This window comes from Solenopsis invicta, chromosome 16 (assembly GCF_016802725.1).
Source record: "Solenopsis invicta isolate M01_SB chromosome 16, UNIL_Sinv_3.0, whole genome shotgun sequence".
In the NCBI taxonomy this organism is placed as follows: Eukaryota; Metazoa; Arthropoda; class Insecta; order Hymenoptera; family Formicidae; genus Solenopsis; species Solenopsis invicta.
Window position 1 is genome coordinate 4,033,630 of NC_052679.1, and position 16,684 is coordinate 4,050,313.

Genomic DNA, 16,684 nt, shown 5'->3' on the forward strand with positions numbered 1-16,684 from the left:
TGACAACATCTGATCTATTGATCTAGCGAAGATTTAATTAAACAAGGATACTTTTTAAACAGAATTGAACAGATAAGCGTTAAAAATTACGATTTCTGGAAAATTCGCGCGCTTTGGAATAGTGAAATATTGATTTTCTCGCAAGAGGTGGAGAGCGTGCACTGCTCATGCCCGTTTTGCTTGGACTTTCGGCCGTGCTGGCGACACGGCCGAAACATGTTCGCCGCGACATTGCCAGCTTGTTATTACCTCTGAGATGTTTATTACATGTTGAGCTTTATCGTTGCTTTATATCGAAATGTAGTCTATAGAAATTGCCGTAAAGGCAGTGTCCGTCGTTTTGTGAATAGCTAAAAGAAAGGTAAATCCCTTGATAATGTACACTGAACAACACTGATCTTCGTAAACACGAACTGTATTTAATTAGGTTTCTATTTGATTATTATTTTTCTTTTAAAGTTGCATTATATTATTATGTTATTTTATATTATGCTTCAAACATATAAGTGACTTGAAGAATATAACTTCTTAAGTTATCTTTTATATATGTGCTATAATGTACATCTTGCTTTTGTAAAGTACAGATTACTGGAAATTAATATATTAATACATTATTATATAAAATTTAAAATTCTACATGTGTGTTACTGATCTAATACATATGTTTTAATATATATAGTTGATGAAATGTGTCGAATAAGCACGAGAACAAATGGAATGCATAATTACTCAATCAACAGATAAATTAATTTCTAATATTTATTTTTATTGTATATAATGGCACGTCTAATTTTGATGAAAATTTTCATGTTTACTACTTCCAGGCCTCACCATTGCGAACATAATCCCTATTATGATGTTGGGGCGGAAGCAGAGCCTCAAGGGGGAACCCGTCCTGGCCGATTATGGTCCGGAAGAGTCCCTCAATGAGAGCGCTGACATAGAGTGGGTCAACAAGGTGAGCGGAAGCACGACTTGACCTCCGAGAGAATGATGAGAACATTGCAAATCCCGAAAGTATCATTTTCCCTTTCTTGTATATTTTCCGAAAAAAAACCCACTTTATGTGATTTCAGTTATGGGTGAGGAGACTGATGCGATTTTGCGCCCTAGTCTCGTTGGCTTCCGTTTGCTTGAACACCCCGAAAACGTTTGAGAAAGTACCGTCCCTTCAATACGTTACCTTCATTTGCGATCTGGTAGTTACATTTCTGTTCACGGCCGAGATGATCGCCAAGATGCATATACGAGGAATACTGAAGGTAAAGTTTTTCTTTTTATTAAAGAATATTTGAACTCTTTAAAGAGCATACGATTAAGATTTTCTATTTTTTTTATTTTTATTACAACACCAGCGATATTAAATGGAGAATGAAATTTTTATGCAATTGTAATTGCAATTTGATATAAAATGATTGCAGAGGGATAAGTCTTATTTAAAAGACCACTGGTGCCAATTCGACGCGAGTATGGTAATCTTCCTCTGGTTATCTGTGATTCTGCAAATGTTTGAGATGCTGGGTTTCCTTATAAAGTTTAGTTACGCCTCGATCATGCGGGCACCACGACCGTTGATCATGATACGCTTCCTTCGGGTCTTCCTCAAGTTTTCAATGCCCAAAGCCAGAATCAATCAGATTTTTAAGTAAGAAAATTGCAATTGATGTTAAAAAAGCTGTATCGTTTAAAGATGAAATGATAACTGATGAATTGAAATACTACAGTAGTTATTCATTTAATTAATTTAATTATTGAGTACTAATAATATAATTTATATTTAGACGCTCGAGCCAACAGATCTACAACGTAACGCTTTTCTTCCTGTTCTTCATGTCTCTCTATGGTCTTTTGGGTGTGCAATTCTTCGGCGAGCTGAAAAATCACTGCGTGTTGAACACAACCGAGCCCAATTACATCACGATAAACAGTTTGGCCATTCCCGACACGTTTTGTTCCACTGATCCGGAATCCGGATATCAATGCCCTGAAGGAATGGTCTGCATGAAGCTGGAGTTGACCAAGTATATCATAGGCTTCAATGGATTTGACGAGTTTGGTAGTAGTTAATGTTACTATACCTTTATCGTTCCTCTGCGCTTTGAATTTATTGACTTCCTTCATTCTTCTAAAAATATTACAAATTTAATTAATTTACATTGGAATAATTGGAATATTCATGAAACTACAAGAAATTTGTTTTTATTTTACATTCTATATTTTGTATTCTAGATTTTACATTCTTTTCATGCAACATGATAATAGCTTTAAAAATGTATAATAGGAAGATAATAAATTTTTATTATTTAGTGCAATTTTATCTATTATATTATATGTAAATGTTATGTCTTTTAAAATACGAAGACTTAACAATTTTGATATATAGCATTTATCAATTAAAATATTAACTTTGTCTTTGAACTTGTTATTTAGCTACCAGTATCTTCACTGTGTATCAAGCGGCTTCTCAGGAAGGATGGGTCTTCATTATGTATCGTGCGATCGACAGTCTACCGGCATGGCGTGCAGTTCTTTACTTCAGCACAATGATATTCTTCCTTGCTTGGTTAGTGAAGAATGTTTTCATTGCCGTCATCACAGAAACTTTTAATGAAATCCGAGTTCAGTTCCAACAAATGTGGGGCGTCAGAGGGCACATTAGTAACAGTTCGGCATCGCAGGTCAGTTGTACTAAAAATGTCTTTAAAGAAATCCACTTTATTTTACTTTAAAGTATTTTTAATAAAAATGTACGTAAGTATCATTATTTAAAAGTAATTTATGACCAATAATTATGTAATTTTATTAATAATTGATATATACATTTTTTAAATTAAATATATATAAAATAATTAATAAATTATTTTATTATTGCAGATATTAACTGGAGATGACAATGGTTGGAAATTAGTGACATTAGACGAGAATAAGCATGGGGGCCTAGCTTCTCCACTCTGTCACACTATTCTCAAATCGCCGCATTTTCGCTCGGTGGTAATGTGCGCGATTCTGGCGAATGGTATCACCACCGCGACGATGAGTTTCAAGCATGACGAGAAACCAAGACACACGTACTACGACAATTATTACTGGGCCGAGATTGTCTTCACGTTATTGTTGGACCTAGAAACCCTCTTCAAGATATGGTGCCTGGGCTTCCGGAGTTACTTTAAGCATTCGATTCACAAATTCGAACTGCTGCTTGCCATTGGCACGACTATACACATTATTCCATTCTTCTATCTCTCTGGATTCACTTTCTTTCAGGTTTTTACCTTTATCTGACTTCTTGTCTTTTATGTTACTTTATTTCTGCTTATTTTTTTACGAATCTATGCTTTTTTGAAATGCTTGTTTGCGCGTTAATTTTCTTAACTGTTAATCTTTTATACTCTTATGCTTTTAAAAATTTTAACTTTTGAACAATAAGAGACTTTTAATTTGTTGTGGTATTTTTGTGCGAAGGTTCTCAGAATGGTCAGACTCATTAAGGCGTCGCCGATGTTGGAGGACTTTGTCTACAAGATTTTTGGTCCCGGTAAGAAGCTCGGCAGCCTTATTATTTTTACCATGTGCCTGTTGGTGATATCTTCCAGCATTTCCATGCAGCTGTTTTGTTTCCTTTGCGACTTTACCAAATTCGAAACCTTTCCTGAGGTGAGTCATTTACATTTTAACAAGCCAGTTATTCACACAGTCGTTTTGACTTAAAATATCAATTTTTTTAGGCGTTTATGTCGATGTTCCAAATTTTTACGCAAGAAGCTTGGGTCGACGTGATGGATGAAACTATGTTACGAACCCACGAAACAGTAGCACCGCTGGTCGCAGTATATTTTATCTTGTACCATCTCTTCGTCACATTGGTAACCATCATGCAATATTTTCTTCATGCGATACAAGCCACGGCTTATTAATAATTATTTAATTATCTCTTCAGATCGTGTTGAGTCTTTTCGTCGCTGTAATTCTCGACAATCTCGAGCTAGATGAAGACATTAAGAAATTGAAACAATTGAAATTTCGCGAACAAAGTGCCGAGATAAAAGAGAGCTTGCCGTTTAGATTGAGAATTTTTGAAAAATTCCCAGATAGTCCGCAGATGACATGTCTCCATAAAGTGCCATCTGATTTCAATTTACCGAAGGTAAAAGGAAATATTTGCAAATAAGTGTTACTTCAACTCCTATGTTTATTAATAATTTAATAAGTTCTAATTAATATTAAAATTTGTATTCTTTCTAAATATAAAAAATTCAATTTTAATTTTGTTAAAAATAGATCTTCAACATTTTACATATTTAAATAAAATAATTTATTTTATTATTCAATGGATTAAATTAATGTTCGATCTTGCGTTTTTTAAGGTGCGCGAGAGCTTTATGCGACAATTTGTGCTTGAAGTGGAGGACGAAGAAAACGAAGGTGCGAAGAGAACTAATGAAACCTTTGATTCGAAAATAATATATAGAAAACAACGCCCAGTGAAAATCTTAAACAATCCACCGAAGGTGAGAAGTGTCGTGACCAATCTGAAGAAAGCGTCTGTCATTTATATCATAAAGTAAGTGAAACATCATTCGGTATTGTATGTTTCATATTTTCGGCTTAGATTAAATTTTCCTGCGTTTATAGCGATTCTAATAATCAGAGACTTCTCTTGGGAGACTCCGCCATGATTCCAGTACCGGGAAAAGGGCTTTTAAAACCGCAGGGTACTGTGACCAATGCCAAGCAGCTTCGCATCGATCCAAAAAAGTAAAAGATATAAATAATAAGAAATATTTACTAAGCAAAAAATCTAAGGAGAATTTGGATTTATAAATTTAAAAATTTAGAAAATGGGATAATTTAGATTTAATAGTAATTCTTTTTTAAATTATCTAAATTGATTGAATTTCTCGTTTTTTATTATTATAAAGATATCATAAATATATATTGTTTTCTTATTTATGTATCCTATGCTTTTCATTTGCTTATGGTATGACAAAAACAGATCAATTAGAAGGAGCGTCCGAAGTGGATCGATCAAACTCAAACAGACGTACGAGCATCTCATGGAAAACGGTGACATAGGGGGAATAAACAGAGTCAGTTCATCGAGCAGGAGACCGCATGATTTAGACATCAAGTTGCTACAAGCTAAGAGGCAACAGGCAGAGATGCGAAGGTACTGAGATTATGCCGTGATTTCCGAGATTTTTATGATTACAATCTACTTTTGCTATTCCAGAAATCAACGCGAAGATGATTTGCGAGAGAATCATCCGTTCTTTGACACGCCTTTGTTCGCGGTACCTCGCGAAAGTAAATTCCGGAAATATTGCCAGCTGTTTGTTTACGCGAGGTACGACGCGAGATTGAAGGATCCTTTGACAGGCAAAGAAAGGAAGGTGCAATACAAGAGTCTACAGTGAGTATCACGAAATTAAAACGTATCGTCTCATCGACATGAAGTAAAGTGGCAAATTTTATATCTGTTTCTTCCAGCAATTTTCTCGGTTTAGTGACCTATCTCGATTGGGTGATGATATTTATCACGACGTTATCGTGCATCTCAATGATGTTCGAAACGCCAAGAAAGCGCGTGATGGAAACACCAGCGTTACAGATCACCGAATACTGCTTCGTTATTTGCATGAGCATCGAACTTGCATTAAAGATCCTGGCGGACGGTCTGTTCTTCACGCCCAAGGCTTATATCAAGGACGTTGCCTCTGTGCTAGATGTCTTTATTTACATTGTACGTGTAATATTAGGAATATCAAATTTTCTTCTATTGCGAGATATTTAATCCTAAAAAATTACAACAATTGTATGTGATAAATTATAATGAATAATTATGATATGTTATAATAATTCTGTACATATATAATAATACATATATATTGTTGCAGGTAAGTCTTGTATTCTTATGTTGGATGCCGAAGAGCGTGCCGCCGAATTCTGGAGCGCAGCTGCTGATGATTTTACGATGCGTCAGACCGTTAAGAATCTTCACTCTTGTACCGCATATGAGGAAGGTCGTTTACGAACTGTGCAGAGGATTCAAGGAAATCTTGCTGGTAAATTAAGATTTTTTCTAGAAATAATTAGTAAACTACATAAACGAAATAAATTAACAGATAACTAACATTTTGTTCAGGTATCGACATTATTATTCCTATTGATGTTTATGTTTGCGAGTTACGGAGTGCAACTGTATGGCGGTCGATTAGCTAGATGTAACGATCCTACGATCTTGAAACGCGAGGAGTGTGTCGGTGTATTTATGAGAAGAGTGTTCGTGACGAAGATGAAATTGCGGCCGGGGGAAAACGAGAGTTATCCGTCCATATTGGTACCGCGAGTTTGGTAAGCGCGAATCGTATTATGAAAATAAATTGTATCTATGCAATATTAATTATATTTCTAATGTAAGAAAACAATGCTCACATTTGTCGTACTAATTTTTTAATGTGTTTTCAGGGCTAATCCTAAAAGATTCAACTTTGATAATATTGGCGATGCTATGATGGCTCTGTTTGAAGTACTTTCTTTTAAAGGCTGGCTTGATGTGCGGGATGTCCTTATTAAGGCTCTTGGCCCTGTGAGTGTTTTTTTTTTTTTTTTTTTGATATTTTAATACAAGCAATCAGCATGCGTTGTAAAAATCGCAAAATTTAAGATCTAAAAATATTATTTTTATCATATCCTTCAATATTTTATTATATTTTTTTTTCAGGTTCACGCAATCTATATACACATTTATATTTTCCTCGGTTGTATGATCGGCTTGACGTTGTTCGTGGGTGTCGTGATCGCGAATTACTCCGAGAACAAAGGCACTGCTTTGCTCACAGTCGATCAGAGACGATGGTGAGGCATTGCATTCGGTCAGCGAATATTGTGATCTCTATTCACAATCTACAGATTCTAAATTTTGTTGGGATGCAGGTGCGACTTGAAGAAACGTTTGAAGATTGCCCAGCCGCTGCACTTACCGCCCAGACCGGACGGCAAGAAATTCCGGGCTTTCATCTACGACATCACGCAAAACATTTATTTTAAAAGATTCATCGCTGTCATGGTGCTCGTGAACAGCGCTTTGCTATGCGTTTCTGTAAGTTAAAATAATCTTCAGATAGACATGCGAAATTCGATAAATATGTTTTAGCATCAATTATGTCATTTTTACTTCAACGCATCTATTTAGTTATAATTGTAAATAAACTGTTGATAATAATTAATTTGAAAATATTTATGTAACAATTTTAATAATTTTATATTTACTTTTAATAATTTAATTAAATTTAATTTGAAAATATCTTTGTGTCAATTTTGGGAATATAATCATAGTAAAATATTACTTGGGATTGTGTAAATTAATGTTAAATCGTAATTTTTATCAGTTATTAACGCGTGAGATAATCACAAGATTAAAAAAAATATATATAGTTTCATCAGAATAGTTTCTATTTAGCCCTTTACGGATTTATTAACAATGCTACATAAAATATGTGCAATAGAATCATGCAACTTTAACAAGCATAGCAAAAAAAGACTATTTCTTTAAATCATTTATTCTTCAGCGATTATCATTAAAAATAAATATAGCATATCTCTTGTTTAATCTGCTATCTTTTCTTCTGTTTTTTTTTCACTTTGCTCATCCAAAGTGGAGACTCGAAGAAGAACATACTGAAGCTCTGGCTACGGTTTCCACGATTCTAACATTGGTCTTCCTCGTGGAGGTAATCATGAAGAACATTGCTTTTACACCGCGTGGCTATTGGCAATCCAGAAGAAATAGATACGATCTACTCGTGACAGTCGTAGGCGTTATCTGGATCATCATACACTGTACGATGCAGGTACATATCGTCAAGAATCCCTTTTATCGTAGTTTGTCCTCGTCCACTTGTTTTTCCCTCTTATATTTTATCATATCAATTTCAGAATGATCTGTCCTACGTGATTGGATTCATGGTTGTGATTCTGAGATTCTTCACCATCACCGGAAAACATACCACTCTCAAGATGTTAATGTTGACAGTTGGTGTATCCGTCTGCAAAAGTTTCTTTATCATATTTGGCATGTTTCTCCTCGTTTTCTTCTACGCGCTAGCTGGCTCCATAATCTTTGGTACGGTGAAGTACGGTGAAGGCATAGGAAGGTAAGAAAAATGCAATATTTGCAAAATTTTTAGATACATAAATATAAAAAATATGCACACACAATAACATGGATTTTTTTAATAGTATACTAATTTTTTTCACTTTATAATATTTCTTCGTCTTATCTTCTCCGCTTGGTATATCAGAAATAATCTCTTTGCAATTTAGACGTGCTAATTTCGGGTCACCGGTTACCGGCGTAGCGATGCTTTTTCGCATAGTGACGGGGGAGGATTGGAATAAAATTATGCACGATTGCATGATACAACCGCCCTATTGCACGCCGGCAGATAATTACTGGGAAACGGACTGTGGCAATTTCCACGCTTCTCTAATTTACTTTTGCACCTTTTACGTCATCATCACTTACATCGTCTTGAATCTCTTAGTGGGTATGTATGCATATATTATACTTACTTGTACATCAAAGAAGCTTACACGAAATTACATTATATTAAATAAGAAATCGCAGTCTTGCTTTTTCTCTTGCTTTACATTAGATCTTGTTTCAATTAACGACTAATGTTTTATTAATTTAATTTTCCTGTTTAATATTATATTTTTTAATTAGATTTCTACAGTGATTTAAGGGAATAAAATAAAATTTTCCTTTTTGAACAGCTATTATCATGGAGAACTTTTCTCTATTCTATTCAAACGAAGAAGATGCATTATTATCGTATGCCGACATAAGAAACTTCCAGAATACATGGAATGTTGTTGATAATCATCAGAAAGGTGTTATACCGGTGAAGCGGGTATGACACCTATCTTAAATATCCTGTTGTATCGGTGAAACGATATTACAATCCATAAGAGATAAATGCTGATGTTAGCGCATTTCAGGTGAAGTTTATCTTGCGGTTGCTGAAAGGCAGATTAGAGACTGATCCACAAAAGGATCGCCTGCTCTTCAAATACATGTGTTACGAATTGGAACGATTGCACAATGGCGAAGATGTTACGTTCCACGATGTTATTAAGTAAGCTTCCAACCGGTATTGTTATATTCGTTGTTTTAATTTGTTATTATTAAGTTCGGATTGTAAATGAAATATTTAGTTTTTCAAATAAAATTTTTAGAGCTTCGATTTTTCAGATCTTTAACATACAGTTTTGTTTTTATTCTCAACTATTTTATATTTTAATTCGTGAATTGTTTGTGCATAGACAACGTCATAAGTTTCATAATGTTCGAATTGTATTGTCAACTCCTTCCTAAATTAAAGAATTTTTTAGTATGTTGTCGTACCGCTCGGTGGACATAAGAAAAGCACTTCAATTGGAAGAACTTCTTGCACGAGAAGAATTCGAGTATATAATCGAAGAGGAGGTGGCTAAGCAAACGATCAGAACTTGGTTACAGGGCTGCTTGAAGAAAATACGAGCGGTGAGAATGACTTGATCTGAAATCACGTCAGAGAAGTAATAATCCATTTTTTATTTGCAGAAACAAAACAATCTTATCGCCGGGCTTCGTGCTACAAATAATGCGGCTGTGCCGCTTCAAGATATAGAGAAGGGTAAGGAGGAGAAAGGCAAGGAAATTAGCGTTGATCGTGAGGAGGAGGTTGAAGCAAAGGTGCGTTTTAATTTCTATTTTATTTGCTTCATTACTCAAGCATTGCTTGCAGAAAATTGAATGCTAACAATAAAATAATATATTTTTTGTTACAAATTAACGAGAGATATCTTTCCCAATAATGATATTTATAAGAATAAGAAACTTTTAAGTTTACTTTTGAATTTACTTATGAAACTTTGGAATTTAAATTATCACTGTGATTTAAAAATATAATAAAAAATATATTAAAGTCATGACTTCTTGATTTCTCAACTGTTAGGATGTCGAAGCCCCGAAGTACAGGGCCAAGAAACCGATGGTGCTTCCAAGATCGGACAGCATAGGAAGTGCCTCGGGAAGGAAATATTTAGCACCAACTTTATCGGATCCCGCATCCGTTCGATCCGAGAAGGACAAAATCGCGGCGTCGAAGAAGAGGAATAGTAGACCACCATGTAAGTCAAAGCGACCGTATGACTTTCGTATAATATATTAGATTAACACTCTTTAAGAACGTCGAATTATTTCAAATTATTTATTGTAGCAATGGTGAAAAATAATTTGCATCACTTCACGGAAAATACAGAGCAAAGCAGACAGCAAAGGGAGGTGTTAAACAACAAGACGGCTGCGCCTAAAGTTTCCAGCGTCATGCTGGAAGTTCGCGAATGGTGGAAGGAGCAGTTGGCTTACAGCAGTGAGTCCAGTGAGGACGAACTCTAAACTTTCCGAAATGGCAGAAGAATAAACGATTACAATCGCAGTAAATTGTGAAGTGAGGATTCCTACTTTTAGTAATTATAAAAGACGAATTCTTAGCCTAAGAATTTTGCATCCAGCGAAGCGGATGATCCAAGGAGAAACGTGGTATGTGCCTAATAATTTTAATCACTCGCCCAAACTCGAGGAACTTTAACGCGTTGAGCTTCAACTGCAATTCGCCACCTTCACTGCTGAGAACTATATTAAATATTTTGCTATGCCCAAAGCAGTGTGCACAGAGCGAGCTAAAAATGTTCAAAGCTTTCGTTGCACGTTTCATGAAGCTCATCGTGTTAGAAGAATCGATTTCCTACCAGAAGAAAAAAGGAGTTATTGTCGAAACATATATATATCAATCACACATACATACATATACACACATATACACACACACTCGCGACATTCGTATCGAATTCGGAACATCACTGCCGTATATCAACCAAGTCGCCCATACGAAAATGCTTGAATCCTCGAACATTAATTTGTTGAAAGATTTTGATGTATGTTTTGATGAAGAACTTTTCCGTACGTCACACTCGCGTACTGTCATTCATGCATCATGATTCAACTATTTTTAAAACATCTCGAGGTAACTACAATTGTACGTAATTTTGTACGACACGAAGTTGATCATCGCGCGAGTAATAGCTACAGTCGATTATGGTGTTATTAAGGGCAACTGTGAGTACAATTAGTATAGGACGCGATTCGTCGTAGATATTTTTGTCGTGAAGAGGGTACTGTTTCTGTGTAAAGAAAACGTTAGGACGTTGCAGATCGTCGATTCTTTCCTCCTTACAACAAGAATACGTCCCGAAGGCCTGTACCGTAGATCTACACGATTGATTTGATATTGACAGTTGTAAAAGTTTTAGCGCGCGCGATCGTTGATGTTATATTATCTCTGTTATTAATTACTACAGTAACGCTGTTACGGGTGTCGCTTTAGTGAAAAGAGGGTTGTGCACAGTCGAGAGAATTACTTGGCGGAGGGCATAAGTTATTTTGAAATGCGCGATTGCGTCAGCTCTCCTATATTGTGTATGTTGAACATACGAGAGATATTAAATGGAGCATTTATATTAAATATATATGACTGTCGTAAGTTTTTGTAATGCGACGCGATGTGCGAGTACGTCGTAAGTAAATTTGTGAGATGAACCTTTAGCGGGACGCGATTGATGTTAGCGCAATAATACGCATACGCACACACGCACGATGAATATTATGCATATACATATATATTTACAAAAGCGGAAAAACGGATTTAGCGTTGTGGGCCGCATTACATCACTGTAATGAATGTTGATGATTGTTGCTAGTTTATGTGCCAATGTGTTGTCTTATCAAGTATAGGGCAAATAAATGTTGTTAGATATCATTATTCGTAAACGTGTACAACTTTTTTCATTACTCGATCGCTAACATTACAAATGGTATAAAAAAATATTTCTTTCGAAAACTCGTTTACATTATGAAAACTAATAACTAATTATTCATTGTAGCTATAATGAATGACTTTTCGTTTTCATAGTTTAATATAACTGCAGCCAGTGATCAGGAGCTTTACATTCTGATAAATTAAAGGTTTAAAAATATCATTTAGTTCGGTCAACGTTTAAAATATAACGAAATATTACAAAAATGTTTTATATCAGGTAGATGTAGTCTTCCACAGCCATAACCTGATTTGCCTCGGTCATAGTATTGATAGCGGCGTTAATCTCGTCGGTTGTGAAGTTCAAAGAAAGCGTTGTGTTCAAATAATCGACGACTTCTGTTTTTAGAATATTCTGAGCCCTCCGTTCTTGGAATAATTTGTTAAGTGATGATTTGAAGACCGTAAGTCTAAAATCAGAGAAAAATTAATTTAGAATATATTTTCTCTGTAACTTTTGTTTCATTTTCTGATTTTAACAAATTGTAACAGGCACGTTGATAAAAAAATAAAAATAACGTGCTAGAAATATTTAAGATGTAAAGGAAAAGTCCGGCGAGAAAGCATTTATTTAACTATATTTAATTAACGATTCTATTCCACAAAAAATAATAGAATTAATTTAGTAACACATTAATTTAACATTAATTTTACAATTATTTACTTTATAATAATTGTTGAATAAAATTACCTTTCCTGTGTGATCGTCGGCGTCGCTGTTTCAACGGAAGCTCCGGATTCCGGAGCTTCAGTTCCTGTGCGGTGACCACTATCCAACGAGTGAGCAGAAGGTCCGGATTCTGGGGCTTCGGTTTCTGTGCGATGACCGCTGTCCGACGTGCTAGCCTTTTGTGAATGTGCTCTGGTTACTCTTCTGGTCGCTTGCTCGATATGTTCGTCGTCACTGTCGTATTCGTACGGATCGACTTCACCCGAGTCTCCCGTTTTTTTCGAGCGCTTTGCCTGTCTGCCCTCTTCTATTTCATCCGCACTTTCCGACGCATTACTATCGTGACGTCGCCGCTTCCTTTTTTCTTTCTCCAACACGCGTTTAAAGTAGGCGAACTGTACAAGCTCTATCGCGGCGCGTGCATCCTCGCTCTCCACATTCTTCGAAAGTCGTGCTTTTGCGTGAGCCGTGGACAATCGAATCAGCGTTTCCAAAGTTCTCGCGGTCACCGGTTGAGTCTGAAAATTATTCGAAAAAATTTCAAACATATATTTATAACTTCTTTAATACGAGTCTCGAGTTTTTCTTTTACTCACCCTCGCAACATCGGATTCCACCATATCCTCGGATCGAAGTTTCGAATATTCCTCTGCAATAACGGCGCTGGCCTCTTCTGTGAGCTTGGGCTTCATGCATCTTGCAATGTGTATGTATTTTCTCATGAACTGTATGGTGAGGATCTGATCACTGAAAAAAAATTCGAAAGATAAGTTTCTTTATATAAGACTTCTTTCTGCGTAAAGGAAATTTCTTTACGCAATTGGAGCTGAATATTGAAGATTATTCGAATTTCATAATTCAAAAAAACTAAGTATGATATAGTATGATGAAAATGGATTGCAACCTACGTTTTAGAACGTGTTTGACCATGTAGAAGTGGATCGTATTTTTGATAAACTTGGGACTGTGTTTCCTCGGTAGCTACATCATCCGGGTTCTTTGTGGTCAACATGTCCAACTTCGAGCCTAAATTTAAAGCCTCTCCGTCTTGTTCCAGAGGACTTCTGTATCGATGCATTCGGACGACGTGATCACTAATTACATGGTCTTGCTCTGAATCAATTATATCTAGCATAACAAAGAGCAGATCGAAACGCGACAACAGAGAATCTTGTAGGCCAATATTTTCCATAGGAGTCTTATATTGATCGTACTAAAAATGAAGAAATAACTTCCATTAAAAATAATCATACATTTTAAAAAATCAAACTAATAATATATTTTATATAAGTAATTTTTAAAACTGAAATATTTTTATGAAAAAGCGAATCTAAGTTAAGTTTGTTTTTTATAAATTACATAGAACTCTATAAGTTTAATTTTTTTTAAAAGAATCAAATACAAGTAGTTACTTCAAAAGAATCCAAACTTACTCTCCCATATACAGGATTTGCAGCCGCTAATACTGAACAACGTGCATTCAAGCTGGCATGAATGCCCGCCTTGGCGATCGTGATTCTGCCTTGCTCCATCACCTCATGTATCGCCGTTCTATCGATATCCGACATTTTGTCGAATTCGTCGATGCAAATAACACCACGGTCCGCCAGAACCATTGCACCTGCTTCCAATCTTCGCTCGCCGGTCTCTTGATCGACCGTAACCGCCGCTGTTAAACCAACACCGGAAGATCCTCTTCCAGTGGTCGGAATTGCTCGTGGTGCAGTACACAATACGTAACGTAATAGTTGCGACTTAGCCACTGACGGATCTCCAATTAATAAAACATTTATATCTCTGTAAGATATCAAAAGATTCTGATCATAGTATAAAGAAAAAGGTAAAGCCATCACATGCAATTAATTATAAATTCTTAATCTTTTTCTTAAATAACTTCTCTTATTAATTTAAATATTAATATTTAATTATAAATATTTTTCGATCAAGATTTTAAGTTATTAAAATTCAATCTCTTTAAATTCGCTGAGAAATAACTATTAAATAAGTTATAAAAAGGTTTATTTAAACCATACAGTTATTTATTTATTTTTAGTATGAAACCAAGAATTCTGTGAAAACTTACCCTCTCAGCCTTGTACCATTTGGTAAGATCTTCTCTACTCCACCCAAGAGGAGGCACAGAATTGCTTTTTTTATGTATTCATTGCCGTGTATGGATGGCGCGAGAGACTTAGCGAGAAGTTCGAAAATATTCTTGCATGGATTGTTCTTCGCCAGTTTTTTGCACATAGTTACATCATCATGGGTGATTGCAAGATTGGCTTCCTTACTCAGTTGCATTATATTGTTAGCGATCAAAACCGTCCTACGCAATGTAATAATTATAGTGAAATGGACTTTGAGGAAGATACAAGAGATATGCGGTTCAATTAAATTGGGAAATAATTCTCGATTCTTGTCTAAAACATACCTGAAAGTTCCAGTTGTGTATCCACCTTGTTTTCCTGGAAGGCACCGGTAGTTTCCAACGACCTGCACCCGATCTCCAGGTTTGCACATGTCTACTAGATCATTATCGCAAATTATATCCACGCTTCTCGGTAGTTGACCAGCTGGGGATTTTTCTGGCATCTCCTGTATAGTGAGTGTCTGATGATCTTTGTAGGTCGACAAACCAAATTCCGTTTCAAGCGGGTTGCCATCTTCATCCTATAACGCGAAAAAATGAATATCTAAAACAATAAACTTTAAATTTCATTTAAGTAACAGGCAATAATTACCGTAGTGGGATAAACAGCGGAATGAGGAAAAGCCTCCAAGGACGTTAGATCTGAATATGCTCTTTCCAAAACTGTCTTGGTTGCGTCACAGTAATGGACACTTCTTACAACTTTTGGTCGTACTAATGAACCTGCAATAGATGTTTATAAATAATCATGCGTTTATAAATATATTGGATTAATAAAAATTCTATCTAACAAAACTTAATTTTTATATTTAAAAAATGTCACAATACATTTTAATCTTTTATATGTTCATTATTCTTTACTTGTGACAGATAAAATAATTATCATGGATACTATTCCTCAGAAATGATTCGACAATCATGAAGAAGGAACTCATTTAAAATCAATCCAATAAACATAAAATAAATTTGATATATACAAATTAAATAAATCTATTAAAATAGAATTAGATTCATAAAGATAAATTCTGTAAGTCTGAACAGTTAAATTCAAAATTAAACTCTTTTTCTCTAGGATACTTGCATTTCGTAACAATACCCTCCATGCACACTAGGTTACCCAGGTAACGAGAGGTAAGTGTTCTCGGTGTGACATGCTTGTTTCCAAAACTGCCCTCGAAAGCTACAAAGAAGTCCTTGTTGCTCTTGGCATAGTCAATGTCCACACTCGAAATATATTGTTGCAAAGCATTCTGAAATGCCAGTTGCTCTTCGAAGGAATTATTCAACAAGCTGTAACACAAAATCGGCTCTTGTAATTATCTTTAACACTTTATAATTTATAGGATTTGTCCATGCTATACATTGATGAGAATTAAAGGGATAAATTTATTGTATACCTCGTCGTGCGTGCTGGATTTTTTCTCCTCAAATCATTGATGTTCACAACCAGTCTGTATTTCTCTTCCTGAATCATGTTCTTAACCAGCGTGGCGTATACATTTCGATCCTCCTGTACAAAATTAACAAACGCAAGGATTTTATAAAAACGCCAAGCAAGTGCAAAACGTATTCATAGTATGACATTTAATCCTCTACGCCATGTGATTTGGAAGTTACACATCTGTTCAAACAATATATTTTTTAAGAATTTAGTAATTGTCTTCTATGAGTAAAAAAAATCTGGTCATAGAGGATTAAAATACAATTAAATAAACGTTTGACAACAAATTCTGATACCCACCACGTCGTCCAGAAAGTCAACATATTCACGCGTTATCTGCTCCAAGTTCTGATCAATTTCTGTATCCATCTTAAGGCGGATGATCGATACTTATAGCGTTGTAAATTCCTTTTTCTGTGGATTTCTGGGTGTCACAGCACCACGATAATATAATTCTAAATACTGTGACTGCTTGTGACGCTCGTTTTAAAAGCCATTGAAAGCCA

General features: G+C 35.4%; 2 protein-coding genes across 4 annotated transcripts; one reads left to right on the forward strand and one right to left on the reverse strand.

The window, feature by feature from the left end:
- Positions 1-152: 152 nt before the first annotated feature.
- LOC105203172 (sodium leak channel non-selective protein) lies at positions 153-11,864 on the forward strand. Of its 3 annotated transcripts, XM_011171942.3 has the most exons (29): positions 153-361; positions 825-958; positions 1,077-1,262; positions 1,422-1,645; positions 1,782-2,056; positions 2,431-2,678; positions 2,875-3,264; positions 3,463-3,654; positions 3,726-3,863; positions 3,938-4,144; positions 4,365-4,561; positions 4,633-4,755; positions 4,994-5,167; positions 5,231-5,410; positions 5,488-5,740; positions 5,895-6,062; positions 6,143-6,351; positions 6,466-6,586; positions 6,722-6,855; positions 6,934-7,099; positions 7,656-7,850; positions 7,936-8,153; positions 8,323-8,546; positions 8,776-8,912; positions 9,001-9,137; positions 9,394-9,544; positions 9,605-9,736; positions 9,999-10,173; positions 10,263-10,441. In XM_011171942.3, the coding sequence occupies exons 2-29, from the start codon at positions 854-856 to the stop codon at positions 10,439-10,441; spliced, it is 5,238 nt and encodes a 1,745-aa protein (XP_011170244.1). In that variant the 5' UTR covers positions 153-361; positions 825-853. The 3 variants fall into 3 exon arrangements, with proteins under 3 accessions (XP_011170244.1, XP_025988806.1, XP_025988807.1); XM_026133021.2 differs by lacking the exon at positions 153-361 and having other exon boundaries at positions 854-958; positions 10,263-11,864; XM_026133022.2 differs by lacking the exons at positions 153-361; positions 825-958; positions 1,077-1,262; positions 1,422-1,645 and having other exon boundaries at positions 1,814-2,051; positions 10,263-11,864.
- On the reverse strand, positions 11,843-16,677 carry LOC105203179 (DNA replication licensing factor Mcm3). The gene is made up of 11 exons (XM_011171949.3): positions 16,479-16,677; positions 16,135-16,247; positions 15,819-16,027; positions 15,330-15,460; positions 15,020-15,258; positions 14,672-14,914; positions 14,022-14,385; positions 13,497-13,801; positions 13,185-13,335; positions 12,610-13,106; positions 11,843-12,328 (listed from the first exon to the last, which is right to left on the reverse strand). The coding sequence occupies exons 1-11, from the start codon at positions 16,545-16,547 to the stop codon at positions 12,130-12,132; spliced, it is 2,520 nt and encodes an 839-aa protein (XP_011170251.1). The 5' UTR covers positions 16,548-16,677; the 3' UTR covers positions 11,843-12,129.
- Between the last annotated feature and the right edge of the window lie 7 nt (positions 16,678-16,684).